At 39.0% G+C, this 19,565-nt stretch overlaps 3 protein-coding genes across 6 annotated transcripts in view; 1 reads left to right on the plus strand and 2 right to left on the minus strand.

Annotated features, from left to right (window-relative positions):
• dlg5a (discs, large homolog 5a (Drosophila)) overlaps positions 1 to 4,295 on the minus strand; it is a 33,686-nt gene extending 29,391 nt beyond the window's left edge. For 2 of the 3 annotated variants that reach the window (XM_067519138.1, XM_067519121.1), the window contains exon 1: positions 3,548 to 4,294. In XM_067519138.1, coding sequence (XP_067375239.1) covers positions 3,548 to 3,851 — 304 coding nt within the window. In that variant the 5' untranslated portion in view covers positions 3,852 to 4,294. Of the gene's footprint in view, positions 1 to 3,547 lie in introns of all 3 variants that reach the window. The other variant, XM_067519130.1, reaches the window with a different exon arrangement.
• A 2,949-nt stretch (positions 4,296 to 7,244) lies between these two features.
• LOC137134453 (annexin A4-like) lies at positions 7,245 to 15,766 on the minus strand. Of its 2 annotated transcripts, none has more exons than XM_067519321.1 (15): positions 15,610 to 15,766; positions 13,673 to 13,900; positions 12,725 to 12,795; positions 11,820 to 12,275; positions 11,534 to 11,621; positions 10,987 to 11,081; positions 10,592 to 10,705; positions 10,375 to 10,465; positions 9,919 to 9,998; positions 9,772 to 9,828; positions 9,541 to 9,634; positions 9,309 to 9,404; positions 8,210 to 8,268; positions 7,993 to 8,115; positions 7,245 to 7,897 (listed from the first exon to the last, which is right to left on the minus strand). In XM_067519321.1, the coding sequence occupies exons 2-15, from the start codon at positions 13,896 to 13,898 to the stop codon at positions 7,838 to 7,840; spliced, it is 1,710 nt and encodes a 569-aa protein (XP_067375422.1). In that variant the 5' UTR covers positions 13,899 to 13,900; positions 15,610 to 15,766; the 3' UTR covers positions 7,245 to 7,837. The 2 variants fall into 2 exon arrangements, with proteins under 2 accessions (XP_067375422.1, XP_067375431.1); XM_067519330.1 differs by having other exon boundaries at positions 15,533 to 15,660.
• Positions 15,767 to 18,484: 2,718 nt separating this feature from the next.
• Positions 18,485 to 19,565, plus strand: part of zcchc24 (zinc finger, CCHC domain containing 24) — a 31,260-nt gene continuing 30,179 nt past the window's right edge. The window contains exon 1 of the mRNA XM_067519343.1: positions 18,485 to 18,988. Within this exon, the coding sequence (XP_067375444.1) occupies positions 18,749 to 18,988 (240 nt within the window). The 5' untranslated portion in view covers positions 18,485 to 18,748. The remainder of the gene's footprint in view (positions 18,989 to 19,565) is intronic.

Raw genomic sequence — 19,565 nt, forward strand, 5'->3', positions numbered from 1 at the left:
CAACCTCTCATTAGCCTGCATCCCAGCCTGGAGCTACTATTTTTAAAATTAGTAATCATTTCGCCAATATAATAAAAAAGAAAACATACATAATTTATTATTATATATAATCGGATAGAAATTGCCATGTTTGAGGGGCTGAAATCTGTGATTTAGCATTTACCTAGATTTAGGACAACTACATTTAACTAGATAAAGAACGCAAGTATAATCATTGATTACAAAAACAAACTTGAGTAAAATTCTGTGGACTGCTTTTTTAATCAGCTAAAATATTTCATCCTTAAACTCAACAGCACATTGGTTCACATGGACACAACCTGGCCTGTTTTCAATCGAAGTGGGAATTGCTGACTGCACAAACTGGTTGTATTACACTGCATTGTAATAACGGTCACACAAACAAACAACTCATATAAAATGATGGGCTCAGATGTCATCAAATCACACCTAAGTAAAAACCCTGGGCACCTGCAAATGAATTGATGGCTTCCTCTACATGGTGAGAAGGGAGTAAAGAGTGAACAAGGGGAAAGTAGGGTGACTCTGTGAGTGACAGTGTGGGTCGCTGAATGACAGGGAGCGAGGAAAGTAAGCTCCGGCTGAGCTCACGGGACATACTCAAATGCAATGGTTGTGACAAGAGTGTCAGGGTCATAACATATTCAGTTGTCCACTGTGGTTTATGGTTTGGGACAGAAACTAGTTGACACAGATGAGAACACCCCCCTTCAACAGCACTGCTGTAGACATAGCAAGCTGCTGAATGAGCACTTTAGGCCTGCTCAACTTTTCAACAAAAGGCCTGTTGTCTCTCTCTCACTCTTGCTCACTCTATCACCCTCGTCTGTCTCTGTGGCGTGTCTCTATTTAAGTGTGCGGAGAAACAAAACCCCTCAGCAGCGAAAAAGAAATATATATAATAAGCCAGAAAGAAAGTAAAGAGATGGATAGTGGGTCGGTAAAAAAATAAAAGCAATAAAGAACAGGAAACAATAGGAAAAAGAAGGAAAAGGAGCAAAAGAAGATTGTGGGCATGGCATCTTGTCAGAAAGTATTGTGTTGCCCTCCTCTCGGAGTGTGTTTAAATCACTGTCACAGACCCTTGAGTCTGAAATGAGTGGGGGGATGTGCAGGTACATCTCTTCTACCATTCCTTCAGGTAGAATATGATCTGTATAGCACAAGCGGACAAGCCCATGATCTAGGGCACGAAACCAGCTTGATTGCAGCTAAATGGATTTAAAAAATGTATTCAATTTGGTTTGAGACCACAGAAATGTGCTCTCGTTTTGAAACGTAAAAAAGGCCAAAACTTAAGTGACTTGAGTGAATCTTCCACTCTGCAGTTTAATCAGAGAATTTGTTAAAAAGAGTGAGAGCCACATTCTTTTGGAATAACACAGGCACAACACAGGCTAAATAATGAATGATTTATTGGTATGTTCTCTCCACCAAATGTATTGCGGTTTGCCAGGAAAACACTAATAATTTACAGAGCCCAAGGTGTAAACAATTAGGCATTTGTGAGTGCATCTGTATGCTTTTCATTTGGCATGAGGATGGTTCTTTTTCTTTTATTTTATGTGTGCACATATGGAGGCTCAGCTGGCAGAGGAGGTGCATCCGAACGACAAGAGCAGGCAAAGCAGCATGAGAGGAGATGAGCGGAGAGCAGGTTGCTATCAGCAAGACTCATCAGACACACACGCACAATCATATGGCCTGTGTTCACACACTCTACGTCCTTTGGAGCTCTGAAGATTTCATCCCTGTGTGATGTTTTCACCAGCCTCTTTGCCTGAAGGCACTCCGAGAGCTGGTTGTCTTTGGTCGCTCGCGAGTGTGGTTAATCATATCAGCCGAATCACTACACTAAAGACAATTTTAAAAAAAGCACAACACTTTAGCTTCAACGGAAGGAGCCGAGAGTGTGTCGGCTAATACAGAGGAGTGTACAGGCACGATAAAGGGTGTCTCACAGAGAGAGTTCACACCAGAGAGAGGAGAGCAAGGCCTAATCCTCTGTTGAATAACCACAGGCTGCCTCACTACTGGTACTCCCTGTCTCCTAGCACAGGCCAGATCAACTCTGGGGCCCAGTGCTACAGTCTACAAAAGTTAAAGTGTAAAGAAAAAAACAAATCCAAAGTCTTGTCCAGCTAAAGTCAAAGGACTAACAGAGGAACTAATTGTGCAGCTACTCCTAGGTAAACACATGTCAGTGTGTTTCAGAGGATTACAGGGTGAGTGTTATTCTGCAGCAGCAACACTCAATACAAGGAAGTAATAAAGCTTAAGAATTAGTGATCCAGTCAGCAGAGCATCAAGGCACCAACTCAGCAGTGCCTGCTAATGTCTGCTTGCGACATGCTTCAACTTGGCAGCTGTAAACATGGTTGATACTGTGTATTTAAAAGGACATAAACGTATGTTTACAATAAAGCTCAACTATATTAAAGTGATCTGCAAGTTGACTAGTGTTGTTGTTTTACACATAAAACATGTCAAACCGAAGCATTACCCTTGCATCTTGTCGCTACATTTGGCTTTCAAGACTCATCCTGCATTCAAGCCCTGAGGCTATGCTGCTGGTTTTGAGTGTGCCACCGGCCTCATTCATTCAGACAAAGCAAAACAGGCAAAAGTAGACAAGGCTTTTACACTTGGTTGCACCGTCTCTATACAACAACAACTAAAATTTCTGAAGTGGAGGCAATTGCTGCGAGGAGGACATATTGCAAATTAACTGCCTAAAATGAATAAACTAATTATAAAGTTAGCATTAATGCAATTGGGAAGAAATACGGTTAAATCCGCTTCTAAATACAAACTTGTTTTTTTCTTCAAATGAGAGGGTGGACTGATCTACACCATGATTTATGTTTCGAAGCATGGATAGGTAGGCTGCACGCATCATACCCATGTACAGGTCAACGTAGAGCAACATGTCAGCAGTACAACCGTTGTCATGGGAACAAGTCAGGGTACCTAATGTACCATAACCATATAATGCTACATATAACAAATTGGAGTGTTGGATAACAAGTAATCTTTTGTCTGAATTTAGTATAAATCACCACACACACAAAAACACACCACAACTGGCCAAACCAAATCTACACCGTAAATGTATAATCTGTGCATTGCAGTGACTGGGATAGAGCCTTTAAGGCCAGGAGGGCTAAATAACGGCGTAACAGTCCTTGGCTGAATAAAGTGCTGTGTACTAGACGTGCAGGGTAACGCACATACCTGGTGCATAATCTTCTATACTCTTCCACTCTGCTATTGCTGATGTGGGGCCATGTTGCAAGGAACACTGCTTCTTGCCCTTGCAACCTTATATGCTCCACTACTGTGATTTATACAGTCTTTTTGGAAAACAATGCATACAGCTCCAAACCCTGCTCTTGTGTATCTATGCGCACACACACTCACACACGCCAGACCACCCAGCTTGTACTCAAAGCCAAGGGTTACGCAGTGGCTGGTCCACTCATTTTGGATTCATGCCTATTTATGTCCACTATGTCTCAGCTCTTACCGGTGGAGTGGTCCACAGGTCCCCCGCCGCTGTTGCCGAACAGGGCAGTATACAGGTCAGGGTATGCCTTCTCTAGGGCCACACACAGGTCGAGGAAATGGTCGCTCTCCTTGTTCATGAGCATCTTCAGAAGGTGGTCCACTTTCTCGGCGCTGGACGAACAGTTCTGGTCCAATTCGAACCTATCGAGTTGGCTCAAGGTACCAGAAACTATCAGCAGCTCGATCACTCGGTCCGCGTCTGTTATGGAATCCAATAAGTTCTGGTGGCACTGATCTAGCAACTCTTTGTGCTTTGGCTCCATTGCTATCCGTTCTAGTTCCGTAGCTTCCCAGCTAACCCAGACGGCCAAGTGGATGCAATATCCTTCCTGATCAAAAGTACCGAGCGATTACCGAACTTAACTTACCGCGGCTTGCAGAAGTTCGCCGGAGCCACCATGGCATTAGGTTGCACGGGAGATCATTTTTTATAGCATTTTGAAAAAGGCACAAGGAGCCATATTTGTTGCCCAAAGCTGTTGACTGCACTAAACAGCAATACATTTTTCCATCTTTAGCATTTCAGGCCGTTTTTTGCTTTCCCTCGGAGTACGCTTGACCCGAACACATTTTCCTCTTCTTATGTATCATTTAATGCGCCCTTTGACGACTCCGCTGCTGGGAAAACTCACGTAACTCCGCTGCTGTTTCCCAGTTACACTGTATCCTCCGCCATGTCTGAGCCACTCAGCAGCTGCTGCCCGCTGTCAATCAACGGGCCGTTCAATGACCATATAAGGCAAAAGGGGCGAGGCTTGAGGAAATAACACACCCCTTTCATCAATGGGCGTACACATCCGCCTGTAGTACGTCGAAGATCCCAGGCGGAAAAAAAAATGAGAATGGAGAGAATTTGCATTAAAATCTGGAGATATTTTAAAAATATCGACGCAGAGGTACAAGAGGACAACAATGACCTCGGATTATCAAAATGAAATATGTAATAGTGATTCTGTTGTTTGCACTGAGAGATTGAACAGTTACTCATACACTGCATTACATACAAATAAGGGACGTTTTACTTGAATAATTGTATGTCACTTTATACTTCACTACAATTCAGTAATATTATTTCCATTTCTAGTAGACTTTATTTCATTTACTATGTCATTTAGAATGTACATCTTTCACACTCAATATTTACAAACTTTTGCATTAAAAAACATAGGAGATTACAACCTGCAGTGTTTGGACAGATGCCACTTGCAGCAAAAGGCCATTTTCTTTTTAGAGCAGCTGCACCCAGCCAACTACGAAGGCACAATGCTAATTACAGAGTAAGACTACAGTAATGATAAGACTTTCCTAATAGTAGCCTACTTAATGTAGTCACGTTTTACATTTTCTGTTATCTTTGTGATAGTTCCATCAGTCTGATGCAGCTCAAGATCTCATCACAATGCATGACATAAATTGATGTCATAAAAATATGTCACCCTGTAGTTGATATTCCATGCATTGATCCTTCAATATTATCTTTTGATTCAACTTAGACATTAAGCAATCTATTCCCTACTGTCTACGGTAAGAAATATTTTTGTTGAAATCCCAGCGGAGTAATAAAGATATAAGCATTTTATTCAGTTCTTGCATAATGCTGCTGCTTTCGCCACGGGCTTATACACCGTGTTTCTATATCTAGCTGTACCCAAATTCTGTGTGCAGCATCTGTGTGTTGGATAGAAGGGAGCAGTGACCCACATGTTTAAAAACAACATTTAAGGGTGACAAATGAAATGTGTATTTCAACACTGTTTTTAAATACAATACGACGATGATGGTGATGATGATGGATGCGCTCTGATCCTAGTCTCCAGCTGAATAAATATTGTTGGCACAGAGGCAGGCATCTGCAGGCATACCTCTCAAACCATGACCTTATTCATGCATGCACTGAATCACATTGTGACATCTGCAGCCCTCTCCCTCCCTGTCTCTCCTCTCTCTTTCTGTCTCTCTGCCATGCTGGCTCCATGGCTTGTGCAACCATGTGCTATCCCTTTAGATGAAAAATGAATTACAATTTATTCATATCAAAGGGAAGCAAGTCCCTGTTGCCAACACAGATTGTGTCTGTAGCCTACTTCTGAGGACACACATTTAAATAGAGAATATAGCCCGGTGCATTTTATATTGGGGGTATAAATGAGTTTATTATTTAGACAACATGGGTGGTGCTACTAGCTGTCTCATAATTTACCGAAACATTATTAAACTGATTTGTTTATCAGGCACCCAAGATCTGGGTAGATAATAGCTGTATCTTTTATTGAGGAGTCTATCAGTAAGTATTCTCATCATTTATCCTGCCCAAATATTATCAAACAGGTAATACAGGTCTTATGGTTCTTATAGTCTCAATAGAGATCTAGTTCATGGAAAGGGCATCCTTAAAAATACTGGCAAAATTATAACTTTATAATACACTCATTTCACGCACTTATTTACTGAATCTGTAATATTAATTGTCATTAAGATGTATGTGTGCATTGAGGTTCCAATTTAAAATAAAAATTACAATATGTTTGAAGAGAATATGTGCATCATTATACTAGGACATTTTTACTGTAAAGGCATGCATTCCCCCAAATATTCCTGAGGTACTATGAGAGAATTCCCAAATGATTAGAGCAATCATATTAGACATTCAATTAGGCAGTGCATAGTTTTTAATTAACAGCAATTTACACAGCCTTCAGCTGTATGGCTGCAACCAATCTGAGTTTCAATAATACCAAAACTAGAATATTTGCAGAGACATGTTGAAACACTTGATATGACTTCATAAAATTAATCTAACATCTAAATCATCTGCTAAAAACCAGTGTAATCAGATCTAATCTTAATTTAAGTTATAGTTATTTTAATCTAAACATCTCTCTAAAGCCCTCAAGCTTCCTCAGACAAATATGGTCCACTTTAATATGACGTGATCAAAAACGATTCTTTCTGCATGGCTATTACCCAAGGGTCCCTCAGGCCTCTGACAGCACTGACAGACATGCTAGACTTGTTTAATGGGGCCAAGGCAGCTTTATGGATGCCATCAATTCCACGGGCTCACCCCTTTTCACTTCACAGTTATTGATTATAGTGCACAGTACTGTAGCTAGCAAAGCATGGAGTCAAATCTTTACAGTCAACCGTGTGAAGCCAACAACAGTACTCGTTAAGGCAATTATGTATCTGTATAATTAAGTAAAATGCTATTTGTTGTCGAGTGGTTTTCCTCATAGATCATGAGACATTTAACGTTTACTGTAAAAGAATCAACAAAGTTTTTCATGTGACTTGTAAAAATGTACAATTTGATCATGAATACTGATCTAACGCCATCATTCAATAGGGCTTGGTTTGGTAAAATTCTCATTTTTTGGTGAAGCTGTCAGGGTTGAACAAATACTTCACCACCCTCCACTGGAAAATTGACTGTAGTACCAAATGGCAGTATCAGAGCAGTCATGACAGTTTTTGGAGATGTCATACTGCAGCATACAAGGAACTCTAATGAGAAATATTTAACACTTAAGGACTCACATGTGAACCATTGAAGAGAGTGGATAGACAATGTAGATATCTAAGTAGAATCTCTTCATAGGATGTTAGAAATTATGTAAAATATGCAACCAAGTATTTTACAAATGATGAACATCAAATACTGTCCCCTCAGCATGCCTTTAGTTTATTTTAAAAGACTTGCAGATAAAAACACCAACAGTTTATGAATTTTGATGCTGATTGTACATGTTGCTATGATAGGTATATGACACAATAATTAAAGCATGTGGCAAAAGTACAGCACAACTACGATGACCCAAAACAGGTTTAAACAAAAAACAGAATAGCTTTAGTAAATGCAAACATTAACTTTGGTACTTAGCTGCTATATAATTCATGTCTGATACTTTATTCAACATTAATGACATTTTGACAAACGGACAGATATCTAAATATCTTACCGTATTGGCACAACTTGAATACATTACCTTAGAAATATAAAGCTCTTAAAATCAAAAGGTTATCTCTTATAAATTGTATTGTAGGGGCATGGATATTCAACTCATAAGGTATACATAGTGAAAAACAAACCCTTTTTATCCATAAAGAAGAAAAACGATATGTAGCAAAATGAGGTTCTTATGACTGGTTAAAAATTGCATTGAGACCCCTGGCATGGCATGCAGGTTGTGTATAGTGCATACAGATAAGGCAGAAAACTGATTTTTATGTAGTTGGCATCGTTTCCTTTTCAATCACTGCCTCCACAGAGCTTGAATAGGAGTTTCTTGTAGTCTCCTGATGTGTCTCCCTGTCAATAAAACAAATGTATCATCAAATAATTAAGACATTTATCTTGTTTGTCATTTATGTTCATTAAAGATAGTGTATAATGAAGACACTTACCGAGATGTCTACGAAAAGTGACTTGCCATATTTTTTAATGTACTCCTGACGGATATCAAGCATGTCAATCTCCGAACGGGAGACCATAATCCGGATCAAGGTTTTGTCTTTGGTTCCAAGCCCCTGAACATGATGGGGATTAAATATAAATTAAATAATATTCTTAACCTTAGTTCATATAGAAGATTTAGTATACAATAGAGATAACGAGTCTCACCCTCATGGCCTTGTAAAGCCTCTCAGCAAAGTAGGCAGGCGTGTTCTTGATACACTTCACTAAAAAGAAAAGAAAAAAAAATGCAAAATATTTATTTGTGCCAACACAAGCACTTATACATTGTCTTTTTAAGTACAAATAAGATCACCAAATTACTTGAATGGAAGAGAAAGTCAGAATAATTTACCACTGCAAAATGAGGAATATGAAGACAGCAAAATTGTATCTTATTACAATCTAAAATGTGTGAAAAAATGAAATGATGGGCAACAAGTGACTTTAAAGCTGCAAGAATTTCAATATCTTCTGATTTAATCAAATGCTTATGTAGACTCTGAAGGGGGTTGATTATCAAGAGGACAATTTCTAGCTCTACTGATCTTTTAGAAACTGCATCTACTATTTGATTGAATATAATTTCTTCAAACAATGCTAATGGCAGCAGCTGAAGATTTTCTTTAAAATTTGTGGAGACCAAAAAGCCAACCATGTTATCACAAAACAACTGCCATTTGGGTGATATGTGATATGTGATATGTTTCCATGTGTTCGCTAAATATGAAGAAAAATGTGGCCCCTTTGGCCTCTAGTGTCAAAATACTTTGTGCAGATTTAAAGTGAGCAAAGAAAGATTTAGAAAAAAATATGTGCAAAATTAGAAATAAAAAAAAAATAAAAAAATAAAAAAAATGTCTAAGACAGTGACATGAAACACACTGGCAAAAACAATGGCAAACATCAAACACTGTAGTACACACCCACTCACAATTAAAAGATGTACACTGTACGTGCAAAACAAATGACAGGATTCAAATAAAAATACATCTGAAAGTATGTTACCATAACCCAGAGAAATGTTGGCAAAAAAGAAAATATAAAAGCATCAGTTCTACAGTTTATTACATGTAACTTTGAAGTAAATGTACTGAGTATATTAAATTAACTGTAATACAGTGAGCATGTAAAACATCACGTCACATATTTACTACAAACAATCATACACACTTTTGAATAACTACTAATACAGAACAAACTCTGACTCTCACAATACAGTGGCCCTTCTAAGATAAAAACTGGATAGGTTTTTGTCAATTCTTACCCACTGCCAACATGCCACTCTCCAGGTCTCCAGACATCTCCCTGCTAATGCTCTGCTCGATATCTCTGCCACACATCTGCTGGTACTCATGAAACACTATAAACACAGAAATGCATCATCAGTAATATAGTCAATAAAGCACTAAACTTGAATTTATGGCCTGATTCTCTTTAACCATCTTATCTTTTACAAACTGAAGCGTACATTGTGGAGTCGTTATCATAAATAATACCTGCTCTGAGGTGGGGTTTGCTCCTGGCACACAAAATAGCATTGAATTTGGATTCATCCGTCCCCAGCTTGTTCTCTCCAGCAGCATATAGGGCCTACAAGAAGAAGAGCAATATGTAAAAATCAATGTATCTTTGAAATCTGTAGGTCAATTATCGATGTATATAAGAACTACCGCGTTGCAAATAAATTATTAAACATTGATTAATAATGACAATATAGCAAACCTTACCTGAGCATCTTGTTTAGCCACAGAAATGTCAACGGTTTCTCGTTCATCACGACTACCCTTTAAAGTAACGAGACAAACATTCCTAACTAAATCCGAAAGTCGCTGTTAACAAATATCAAATATAAATTATTCATATTATAGCTGTACCTGGGCGAGAGAGATCAGGAGCCTGCGGAAGTGACCTGAGGTATCCCCACTGATGGCCTCCTCCAGTGACTTCTTATGCTCTGAAATGGCAGAAAAGTAATTACTTAATCCAAATGAAATACATAGACAGGTTTTCAGGCATAGACTGTAAGTAGGGAGACCACAATACAACTTACTATCAACGGAATCCATGATACTGTGAGTACAACACTGAAAAATTATAAACCTTTAAACTGTAGAATAAAAATTTACTCCAGTACTCCATATGTGCATTTATGTGCAATAGATCCCTTGCTGTAACATCTCCCTAGGCATGGTGGTACCCTCATCCAAGTGCTCTGAATTTATCAGCTAATGTAATAAAACTCTTTCAAGTGACAATTGTGTTGTGATACTAAGATAAAGGACAACAGAACCATGGTGGAAAGCAGTGCATTAACTGCTAAGGCATTTCACCTTGTTTGTAAATGCGGTTTATCTCCTTGATTTCAGCGTTGGAGCGAGAAGACAAGATCTCTATCAGACATGCTTCATCAGTTCCAGCTCCCTGTTAGGAAGACATGTACAGATTCTGATAACCTAGCAAACAAAAATTCTACTCTTAAAGCACCCAGAAAGTTCTCCTATCACCAATGCAGTTCTTTTTATTTTTAAAATGTTTCCAAAAATTTACCTTTATGGACGTATGGAGCTCAGAGGCATCAAACTCAGCTGGAGTCTTTAACATGGCCATAACCAGCTTTCTGAATTCTCCAGACAGTTCAGAATGTAGATCCTTAATCAGATCCTGAAAACAGAAACATGCTTGGAATAACTCAAAACCACCATAAACTGCTATTATGTAAACAATATTGTAGGAAGCTCTGTGGCATAGCTATAATGAGCTCTGATGACATTTACACCTCTCTCGATTTGAGGACCTGTTGTCCACTTGGGACTATTATTCACTGAACCACAAATGATTCTATTTTTAGTAAATGGAGTTTGTTGTGGAAACTATTAAAAAAGGAGTGCTCATGGAAAATGTCAGTTATCACACAAGCAGTAAATAAGGACACAGACAATTACCTTTCCATAAGATGTTTTGTAGGCCCGAAGCAAAGGCACACGTTGCTGGTTTGAGCGACTCCCCAGTAACTCAATAATGGCTTGCTCATCAGTTCCTGTAGAGACAAGATAAATAAAAAAAAAAAGCTATATTTTTAATTTTTTTTAGTCTTACTAAATTATACTTTGCGTAGATATGACTCTACTTATCCTGAAATAACAAATGACTTTTATGCATTATCCAGAAAAACACCATTACAATGATTAGCTTAATATTTCCACACTGACCATGATCTTTACAACCAATCAACAAAACTACTAAATGGCAGTTAGGGCAGTGAAACCACAAATATCAGGCCTTCGGTGAGCGTCCGTCAACCTAGTTTTTTTTTCCCCAGCAAAGTTGTCTCTCGGCTGGCTGCGTCATGGCCCTTAGAACACAACTGCCCAAATGGGAAACAACCATTGCTTCATGTGCAGGCAAAATACATTCCAGCCCAAAAAAAGGTATAAATATCCAAATAATAAAAACAAAACCCTGCTTAAGGTGTTTACCCATTGCACCTACCAAAGCCCTTCATGGCCTTCCTAAGAACTTCTACATCTTTGAGTGGGTCAGCTCCAGGAAAGTCCTTGATTGTTCCCCTGTATCCTCTCTGAGATAACAATAGAGCAATTTCGTTAACGTGACAGTGCTACTGAAATAAATTCAGTTCATTCTGTTTTTGAACTCACATTGTAAATGGATAATGGTGTGAGTATAATGAACAACAAATAAGAGACAGAGGTAGAAAGCATAAAACAGAAGATCTTTTCTTCAACAGAATTAACTTATTATTTTCAGTGGCTCTTACATTGATAGCTGGAGCTACTGGCATGACTCCCCCACCAGGGGCTGGCATTGATGGATTTGGTGATGGGTACCCTGGCATAGGTGCTGGTGCACTTCCAAAACCTGGCATGGTTGGGTTAGGGGATGGTGCACCAGGATACCCTGGCACAGTCTGGCCAGGCTGACCAGGGTATCCTTGTTGTCCAGGCTGACCCGGGTATCCTTGTTGTCCAGGCTGACCCGGGTATCCTTGTTGTCCAGGCTGACCCGGGTAGCCTTGCTGTCCAGGCTGACCAGGGTAGCCTTGCTGTCCAGGCTGACCAGGGTAGCCTTGCTGTCCAGGCTGACCAGGGTAGCCTTGCTGTCCAGGCTGACCAGGGTAGCCTTGCTGTCCAGGCTGACCAGGGTAGCCTTGCTGTCCAGGCTGACCAGGGTAGCCCATCCCTGGGCCTTGGGGTTGAGGCATGGGCCCTCCTGTCTGTAGGCATGACATTGCACAGATAGTTAAAGGTTGTTTTATTTAAAGCACTGTAACTGGTCACATTTTTCCAGATTTACTTTTATTAATTTTAATTGCTTATGTTTAAAATGTTATTTTATATTAAATAAGCATTGTCCACATCAATACATTTTCAACCAAGTACCTTCTCCTGGATCTATCTTCAGGACAAAGTAAAATAATATTCCTGATGTTCTGAATTTCTACCGGTTGTCATGTCCAGACATAAATAAGAAAGAAGTAATAAAGTAAGAAAATGGTAAACCAGAAAATGCAGACTTTGGAACATTCTTACCATAAAGTGCAATGATATTAATATTATCTAATTCGTTATAACTGGAATATTCAATGCATTAACCTAATGATGCATTATAAACACAGTAGGATTTTTTTAGGGGCAGAAGATTTTTTTTTAAAGTTCAGCCTACCATTCCAGAATTGGTCAGACCATCAAGACCAATGGAGGGATATCCACTAGCAGGGCCACCACCCCAGCTGCCTGAAGAAGGCAACAAAGACAAAACCATTTTTGGTTTTGGATTTTGGTTCTTTTAGCAACTACAGAGATGTTTTGTTTTCAGAAAGTATTCCTAAGCGGTTAACGTTTTCCACATTTTGTTATGTTACAGCCTTATTTCAAAATGGATAAAATGTATTATTTTCCTCAAAGTTCTACAAACAGTACCCCATAATGACAACGTGAAAGAAGTTTGTTTGAAATCTTTGCAAATTTATTAAAAATAAAAACTTTTAAAAGAACGCATGATGGAGGCCACTGCGCTCATTGATACCTTCAACACTGCAGAAATTTTTCTGCACCCTTCCCCACATCTGTGCCTCGATACAATCCTGTCTCGAGGTCTACAGACAATTCCTTAGACTTCATGCACTGTTAAGTGTGGGACATTATAGAGACAGGTGCATGCTTTTCCAAATAACGTCCAATCAACCTAATTTCCCATAGGTGCACTGCAATAAAGTTGTAGAAACATTTCAAGAATCAGAGGAAACAGGATGCACCAGGGCTCAATTTTGAGTGTCATGGCAAAGACCATGAGTATATACATGAGATGCTTTTCGTTTAGTATTTTTAATAAAATTCATTCAATTTTGTCATTATTGGTTATTTGTAGAAGTTTGAGGAAAATGATGAATTTGATTTATTTTGGAATAAGGCTGTAACATAACAAAATATGGAAAATTTTAAGTGCTGGGAATACTTTCTGGATGCACTGTACCTGGCAGCTTATAGTAGCCCCAAATTTACAGTACATATGAGAGTGGTATCAATCATGTGATCTTACTCTCACAAAAGAGTCAAGCACATTTCCACAAATGTTAAGCTATTTCTTGAACAGTTTTGCTGGATGGCTTACCTGGTGGTGGTCCCCCTGGGTAGCCTCCAGCTTGTGCTGGATATCCTCCTGGCTGTGAAGGAAACCCACCAGGTTGAGGAGGGTAGCCACCTGGCTGTGAAGGGTAGCCTCCTGCTTGGGGAGGGTAAGCTCCAGGCTGAGGTGGATAAGCACCTGGTTGAGGAGGGTAAGCTCCAGGCTGTGGGGGGTATCCGCCTGATGAAGGTGGGTATCCAGCGTAGCTCATTGCTTTAAACATAAAACAGTACCATTAATCTAAGAATTGCAGAAGATAAGATAATATTAAAAATCATTCCTATAAATTCTTAGCTATGATGGGGTACTGTCTAAGCTTTCAGTTTGGTTTTGCATTGTATGAAAATGTATTCTCAATGCTCAAATAGGGTTACTTGTTCCATGGTAAAAAAAAAACAAAAAAAACTTCAGGGCAATAGAATGAACAATCTCCCCTGCTTTGCATTTTATAGGGTAAGAGAAAAAAACATCACTATCATTTGAATAGGCAGGCAAGGCAGGAAAGGTACACCTGGAAATGCAGAGGTCAAATACTTACAATTATTTACAGTGAATGCAATCTTTAATGAGTTACAGATATATTTACATATTTAAAATAGACATGCCAATCCTAATGACCTAATACACGACATCTAAATAGTTTTAACCTAGCTCCTGCTTGAGACTCTTTTATTATATCCAAGTATACACCACAACATTACAACTGGTGGTTTTGATAATGTCAGCATGACCCCTCTCATATACACACACACACACACACACACACACACACACAAGTATTCCACTAAGAAAATAATACTCAAGTACATTTAAACAATATTGATTATGTTAATTATGGCAAAACATGTACAGTGAATAAATAATAAATAGAGGTAAAAGATCACTGATCAGCAAAGGTGTATCTAATTTTAACCACTTAATGTGCTGACAGGTCTTTAAAAAACAAAAAAAACCAAAACAAAAACAACAACATATTTTGATATTAGAACTACCAGGCGGTGTTAATGGCCTTGATAATGAGTGTTTATAGCACACGGCTGACTCGGGCTACTTTTAAAGATTCCCCACATGCCTTGCAAATGTTGAACTGTGTGAAATTGTTCATCAAACTTGATGGTTCAGGGGTAAACACATCACCTCGGGCTGCTTTCACACTTGAGAAACTGAGGAAACTGTGCGATGACAAAACCACAAAGCTCTGCTGCAAACCAATGCACTAAGTTAGCCTTCGGTAATTACAAGTACCTAAGCTGTTACAGACAGTGTTCGGTTCGCTATTAGCTAATGCTGATGTCCTTTCCTTGATTTAGCTCGACTTCCGATCCAGTACATTAGGTGTGCTAGCAAAGTGTGTCAGCTCTGCCACCTTAACCTCTCAATACATTATTAAGTTGAATACGTTAACACTTGTTAACTTGTAAATATACAAATCTTAAATCATAGGTTGTGCTACGAAGACCGTGCTAGCTCAGTGGAAAACATTTAGCTTTAGCTTCCAAACACCAACAAATTTGCTCCAGCTCAGGCCTGTGCTAATCTTCGACAGGAAACCCACCGAGTTACATTCCCAGCTCATAAGTTTATCTCGGCTCTACCAGTCTTGCCAGCGCACGTTTCGTATCGCACGTTTATTCCGTATCTCAGCTTGCTAGCAAACCATAAATAAAAGAACAAAAATCAGCAACGACATGCCGCTACGACCCAGGCGAGCGTGTTATGTAGCTGGGAACTGTTTGAACAGAAGACATATGTAATCTGTCCGAGCGTTGGCGAGGAAACGCTAGCGTCGATGAACGGCGGAGATAACGTTAAAATTACAGTTTCCTCAAAACAGCTGCCACTTACTTAATTATAAAGTCTGCCGATATGAGTCATTATCCTAGCTTGGAGTGTGTAAGACGTTGTTTGATTTTAGCACTTACTTTTGCCTCCTTGTAGTGTCTTCCTGGTAGACTTGTTTCACTACTAGCAGACTGTTTATCCAGTGTGGGTGGGACTCATAGTTTCCATTTAAGGAGCCACCCATTTATCTGTCAGAGAGCAATGACAGGTGACGTCTATCCATGCGACAGCAACCATAAACAAATACTAGATCTATACATCAGTGAGCAGAAGCAACATTATGGAAAATGTGAGCAACCCACGCCACCTCATATTTCACAATAACTTTATTATTTAACAAGTGTGGAGGCTAAAACAAACAGTGGCCTGTCCAGTTAAACCACTACCTACTGCAGTCTATATGTGTTTACTGACACACACAGACACATTTTCTAATTCTTAACAATGAGAATTCACAAGGGTATTTAAGTATATGACTTAAATGATAAGTACATTTACATCTAAATAACATTTTAAGGTACTAGTACTTAATGAAGTTCAGCGAGAATGAAAGGAAAGGTGTTTAAGACGTTGGTGAGACCAGCGATGTTTTTCGACTTAGAGACAGTGGCACTGAAGAAATGACAGGAGGCAGAGCTTGAGGTAGCAGAGCTAGGTGTGACGAGGATGGACAGGATTAGGAATGAGTACATCAGAGGGACAGCTCATGTTAGATGTTTTGGAAATAAAGTCAGAGAGGCCATATTGAGGTGGTTTGGACATGTTCAGAGGAGAAACTGTGAATATATCGGTAGAAGGATGCTGAGGTTGGAGCTGCCAGGCAGGAGATCTAGAGGTAGACCAAAGAGGAGATATATGGATGTAGTGAGGGAGGACATGAAGTTAGTTGGTGTGAGTGAAGAGGATGCAGAGGACAGGGTTAGATGGAGACACATGATTCGCTGTGGCGACCCCTGAAAGGGAACAGCCCAAAGGAAAAGAAGAAGTACTTAATGAAGTACTATTGTTGATTTAACACCTAACAGTAAGTACAGTGATTACATTCAGCTTCGTCTTTACCAGATGTCATTTTATTGGCTGAATAATAGAAATCTTTATATTTTTTGCCCGTCTTCAGCGTTGTAAAACAATTTTGGACCAGACTTGCACATTCCTCATTTAATAGCATCAGATTCTATAGGTTTAAAAATACACAGTTTTTTTTGTGGGACTGTAATTTTGTACTTGGACTTGAGTAAAGAATATAAATTGGTACATTTAGATTATGTGATCCTTTTTGTAGGCATGTCCGTAGTACTGAGTTTGTTACCCTGCCACCTCTAATTAGCTATAATTGTATTTGCTGAAATTCATTTTGACATTAATGTAAGGCCTGACATTGGGGGAATAGTATCCTAACAATAAACGTTAGGAAAAGCATTTTTTTTTTAATCTGAAGGTTACTAATTACCTTTACAAGAAGCAGGTTACACACATTATGTGTGACATTATGTGTGACATGCCACAAGAGGGAACCCTTTTCATAGCTTTCTCCTAACTCCATACTGGCTTGCTTGATGTTTTTTTTTTTGCCTTAGACAGTAGGAACTGCTCAAGAGACCAAGAGAGAGGCCTAGGCGTGGTGTTAAGGTGCTGGCTTTATTGGTTGGTTAACTGAATTAATTGACTGGGCTTTTTAAAAATGGTGTTTAAATATAGAGTTTTATATTTTTTTACAGATGAAGAAATAGTTTCATCCACCCAAACAGATCATAGACTGTATTTGGAATGTATGCAGCTACAGACGAAACACTACATTAGTAAAGATAACAACATTAACAACTTTTCACAGGGAGACTGCTAACATTAGAGAGGGGAACTGCCCACCTCTGTCCCTGAATAAACAAAACACCTATTTACAACATGCCCCTACTCTCTGTGCCTCACACTTCACATTTTGGTCATTAGGTGGTACAATTACCCAAAATGAATATTCAAGTTATATGTGCAAGCACTTGCCTAAAAAAGTATCCCAGGCAGCATTTTTAATTCTTTACCCAAGTTCAAATAAAAAGTACAGGCTCTAAAATGCCCTCAAATTACAAATACTGCTCTAACAAAGTTTGACAAACTCCAAGACTACTACCTACTATTATGGAAGGAAATTTAACATTAATATCTGTTACTATAGTGATTGCCTGGAACAAAAATGAATAAATAATTGTGGTAAATAATTACTTTATTTACATGTATACAATTAGTCAGTACTTCATCGTTTATTAATTATATCTTCATGAACAATTAAGAATCTGCAAAAAAAAGCCCTAAAAACTAACAATTTCAAATGAATGTGGCGGAGTAAAAATACTATATTCCTCACTGAATTAGTAGAATTAGAATAAAGGTAACCTAAAATAGAAATACTATAAGTACCTAAAATATTGCGCTAAATTACAGTGCTGGAGTACTTACCTGACACAGAATGAACCCTAACCAAACCCTAAACAAGTATGAAACAGCCCTTAAACTGGGATGTGTGACCCCCTGACAATGCAGAAACACCCACACAACTATAGTCTCTAAATGGTAGGACTACTTAAACTTGTCCAGTCAAGTTAGACAAGTACACACAATTTTTAACTCACATTAGTTCTTTACTTTTACTTTATTACTTTATTAATGACACATACATGCTCCAGGAAAACACAAACAACAAAACAATAGCACCTACACACACACAAAAAAAAGAACAGCATAAAAAGACATTCATAAATGTTATGAGTAAACCAAAAACATATACGCCACACGTCCCTGTATAAACTGGTTTAATTTAGTTAGTGATGTGGCAGAATATGTATTAATCCAATGGTAAAGCAGAGCTGTGGGCTCGAACCATGTAGACGATCAGTGACTCTGATTGGTCTGCGTACTCGATGACGCAGAGCCACCCTCATTACATATTCAAAGAGTCTCGCTCTGCTCAGCTGCAATAAAGGCAGATAGCGGACCATGGGGAGCAGGGGAAAACTTTTTATACTGACATATTATCGCAATGACTTTTGAGTAACGTGTAAGTGGGACGAGGCTCCCGGCGTGAGGAGGACAGGGCCCTTCACGGGAAGAAAAAAGGAGCGCTTGCCATCTGCCGGGGTACGGGAACGAAACGCAAGACGGCGAAAGAGTTGAGACCAGTCCAAGAATCAGCGGGGGAAAATCCAGTTTAGCCATTTGAATTGAAAGATGAGCTTATTGTCTGCCATAGACACGAGTGCCTCCGTGTACCAGCCTGCGCAACTTCTCAACTGGGTCTATCTCTCCTTACAAGACCCCCACCAAACCAGCGCATTTGACGCATTTAGACCCGAGCCCAACTCTTCCCACCCGGATCTCAGTTTCAGCAAGACTCCCGCAGCGGCGGACTTGAGCTCTTCACTGAACTCCAACTATCTCAACAACTTCTTTCAGCTGCAGCGGAACGAGGTGAAAGATGGCGTGTCATACACATATCTGTAATATCTGACATTTAGAGATTGTGTGAATGAAAGTTGGTTGGTGTGTTGACAATGCAGTAACAGTTTTACAGTATGCAGCACTGGCTGTTTTGGTGGTAGGATGTGACCTTTATATTTTCAGTAACTCCACATAATCTTATATCGGTGGCGTATATAATTCCTTTGGATTTCATATCAACATATCAACATTTAATGGTTGTTATCATACTTTATATAACACAGAAGGTATATAAATATCACTACGCGAAGAATTGAGAAAATAGTTTGATTCCACAGAAGGTACTAGTACACTATAAGTGGGTAAATGCACAGTGTGAATATGAACCTTATAAACCTTATGACGACAACAACTGGAGCACTATTATAGGATTAGTTAGTTTGGATCTTACCAGACAATTAAATAGTTACAAATCCAAGTTAGGTTTTTATATGTAGAAAATTCCATTTCCTGGCAGTGTCATTAAATATTTTTGGACAAATAGGTGAGTTTTTTGGAAACCAATGAGTTGTGGTTCAAGTGAAACTGTTGAGCAAAACATGTTTTA

This window comes from Channa argus, chromosome 1, assembly GCF_033026475.1.
Source record: "Channa argus isolate prfri chromosome 1, Channa argus male v1.0, whole genome shotgun sequence".
In the NCBI taxonomy this organism is placed as follows: Eukaryota; Metazoa; Chordata; class Actinopteri; order Anabantiformes; family Channidae; genus Channa; species Channa argus.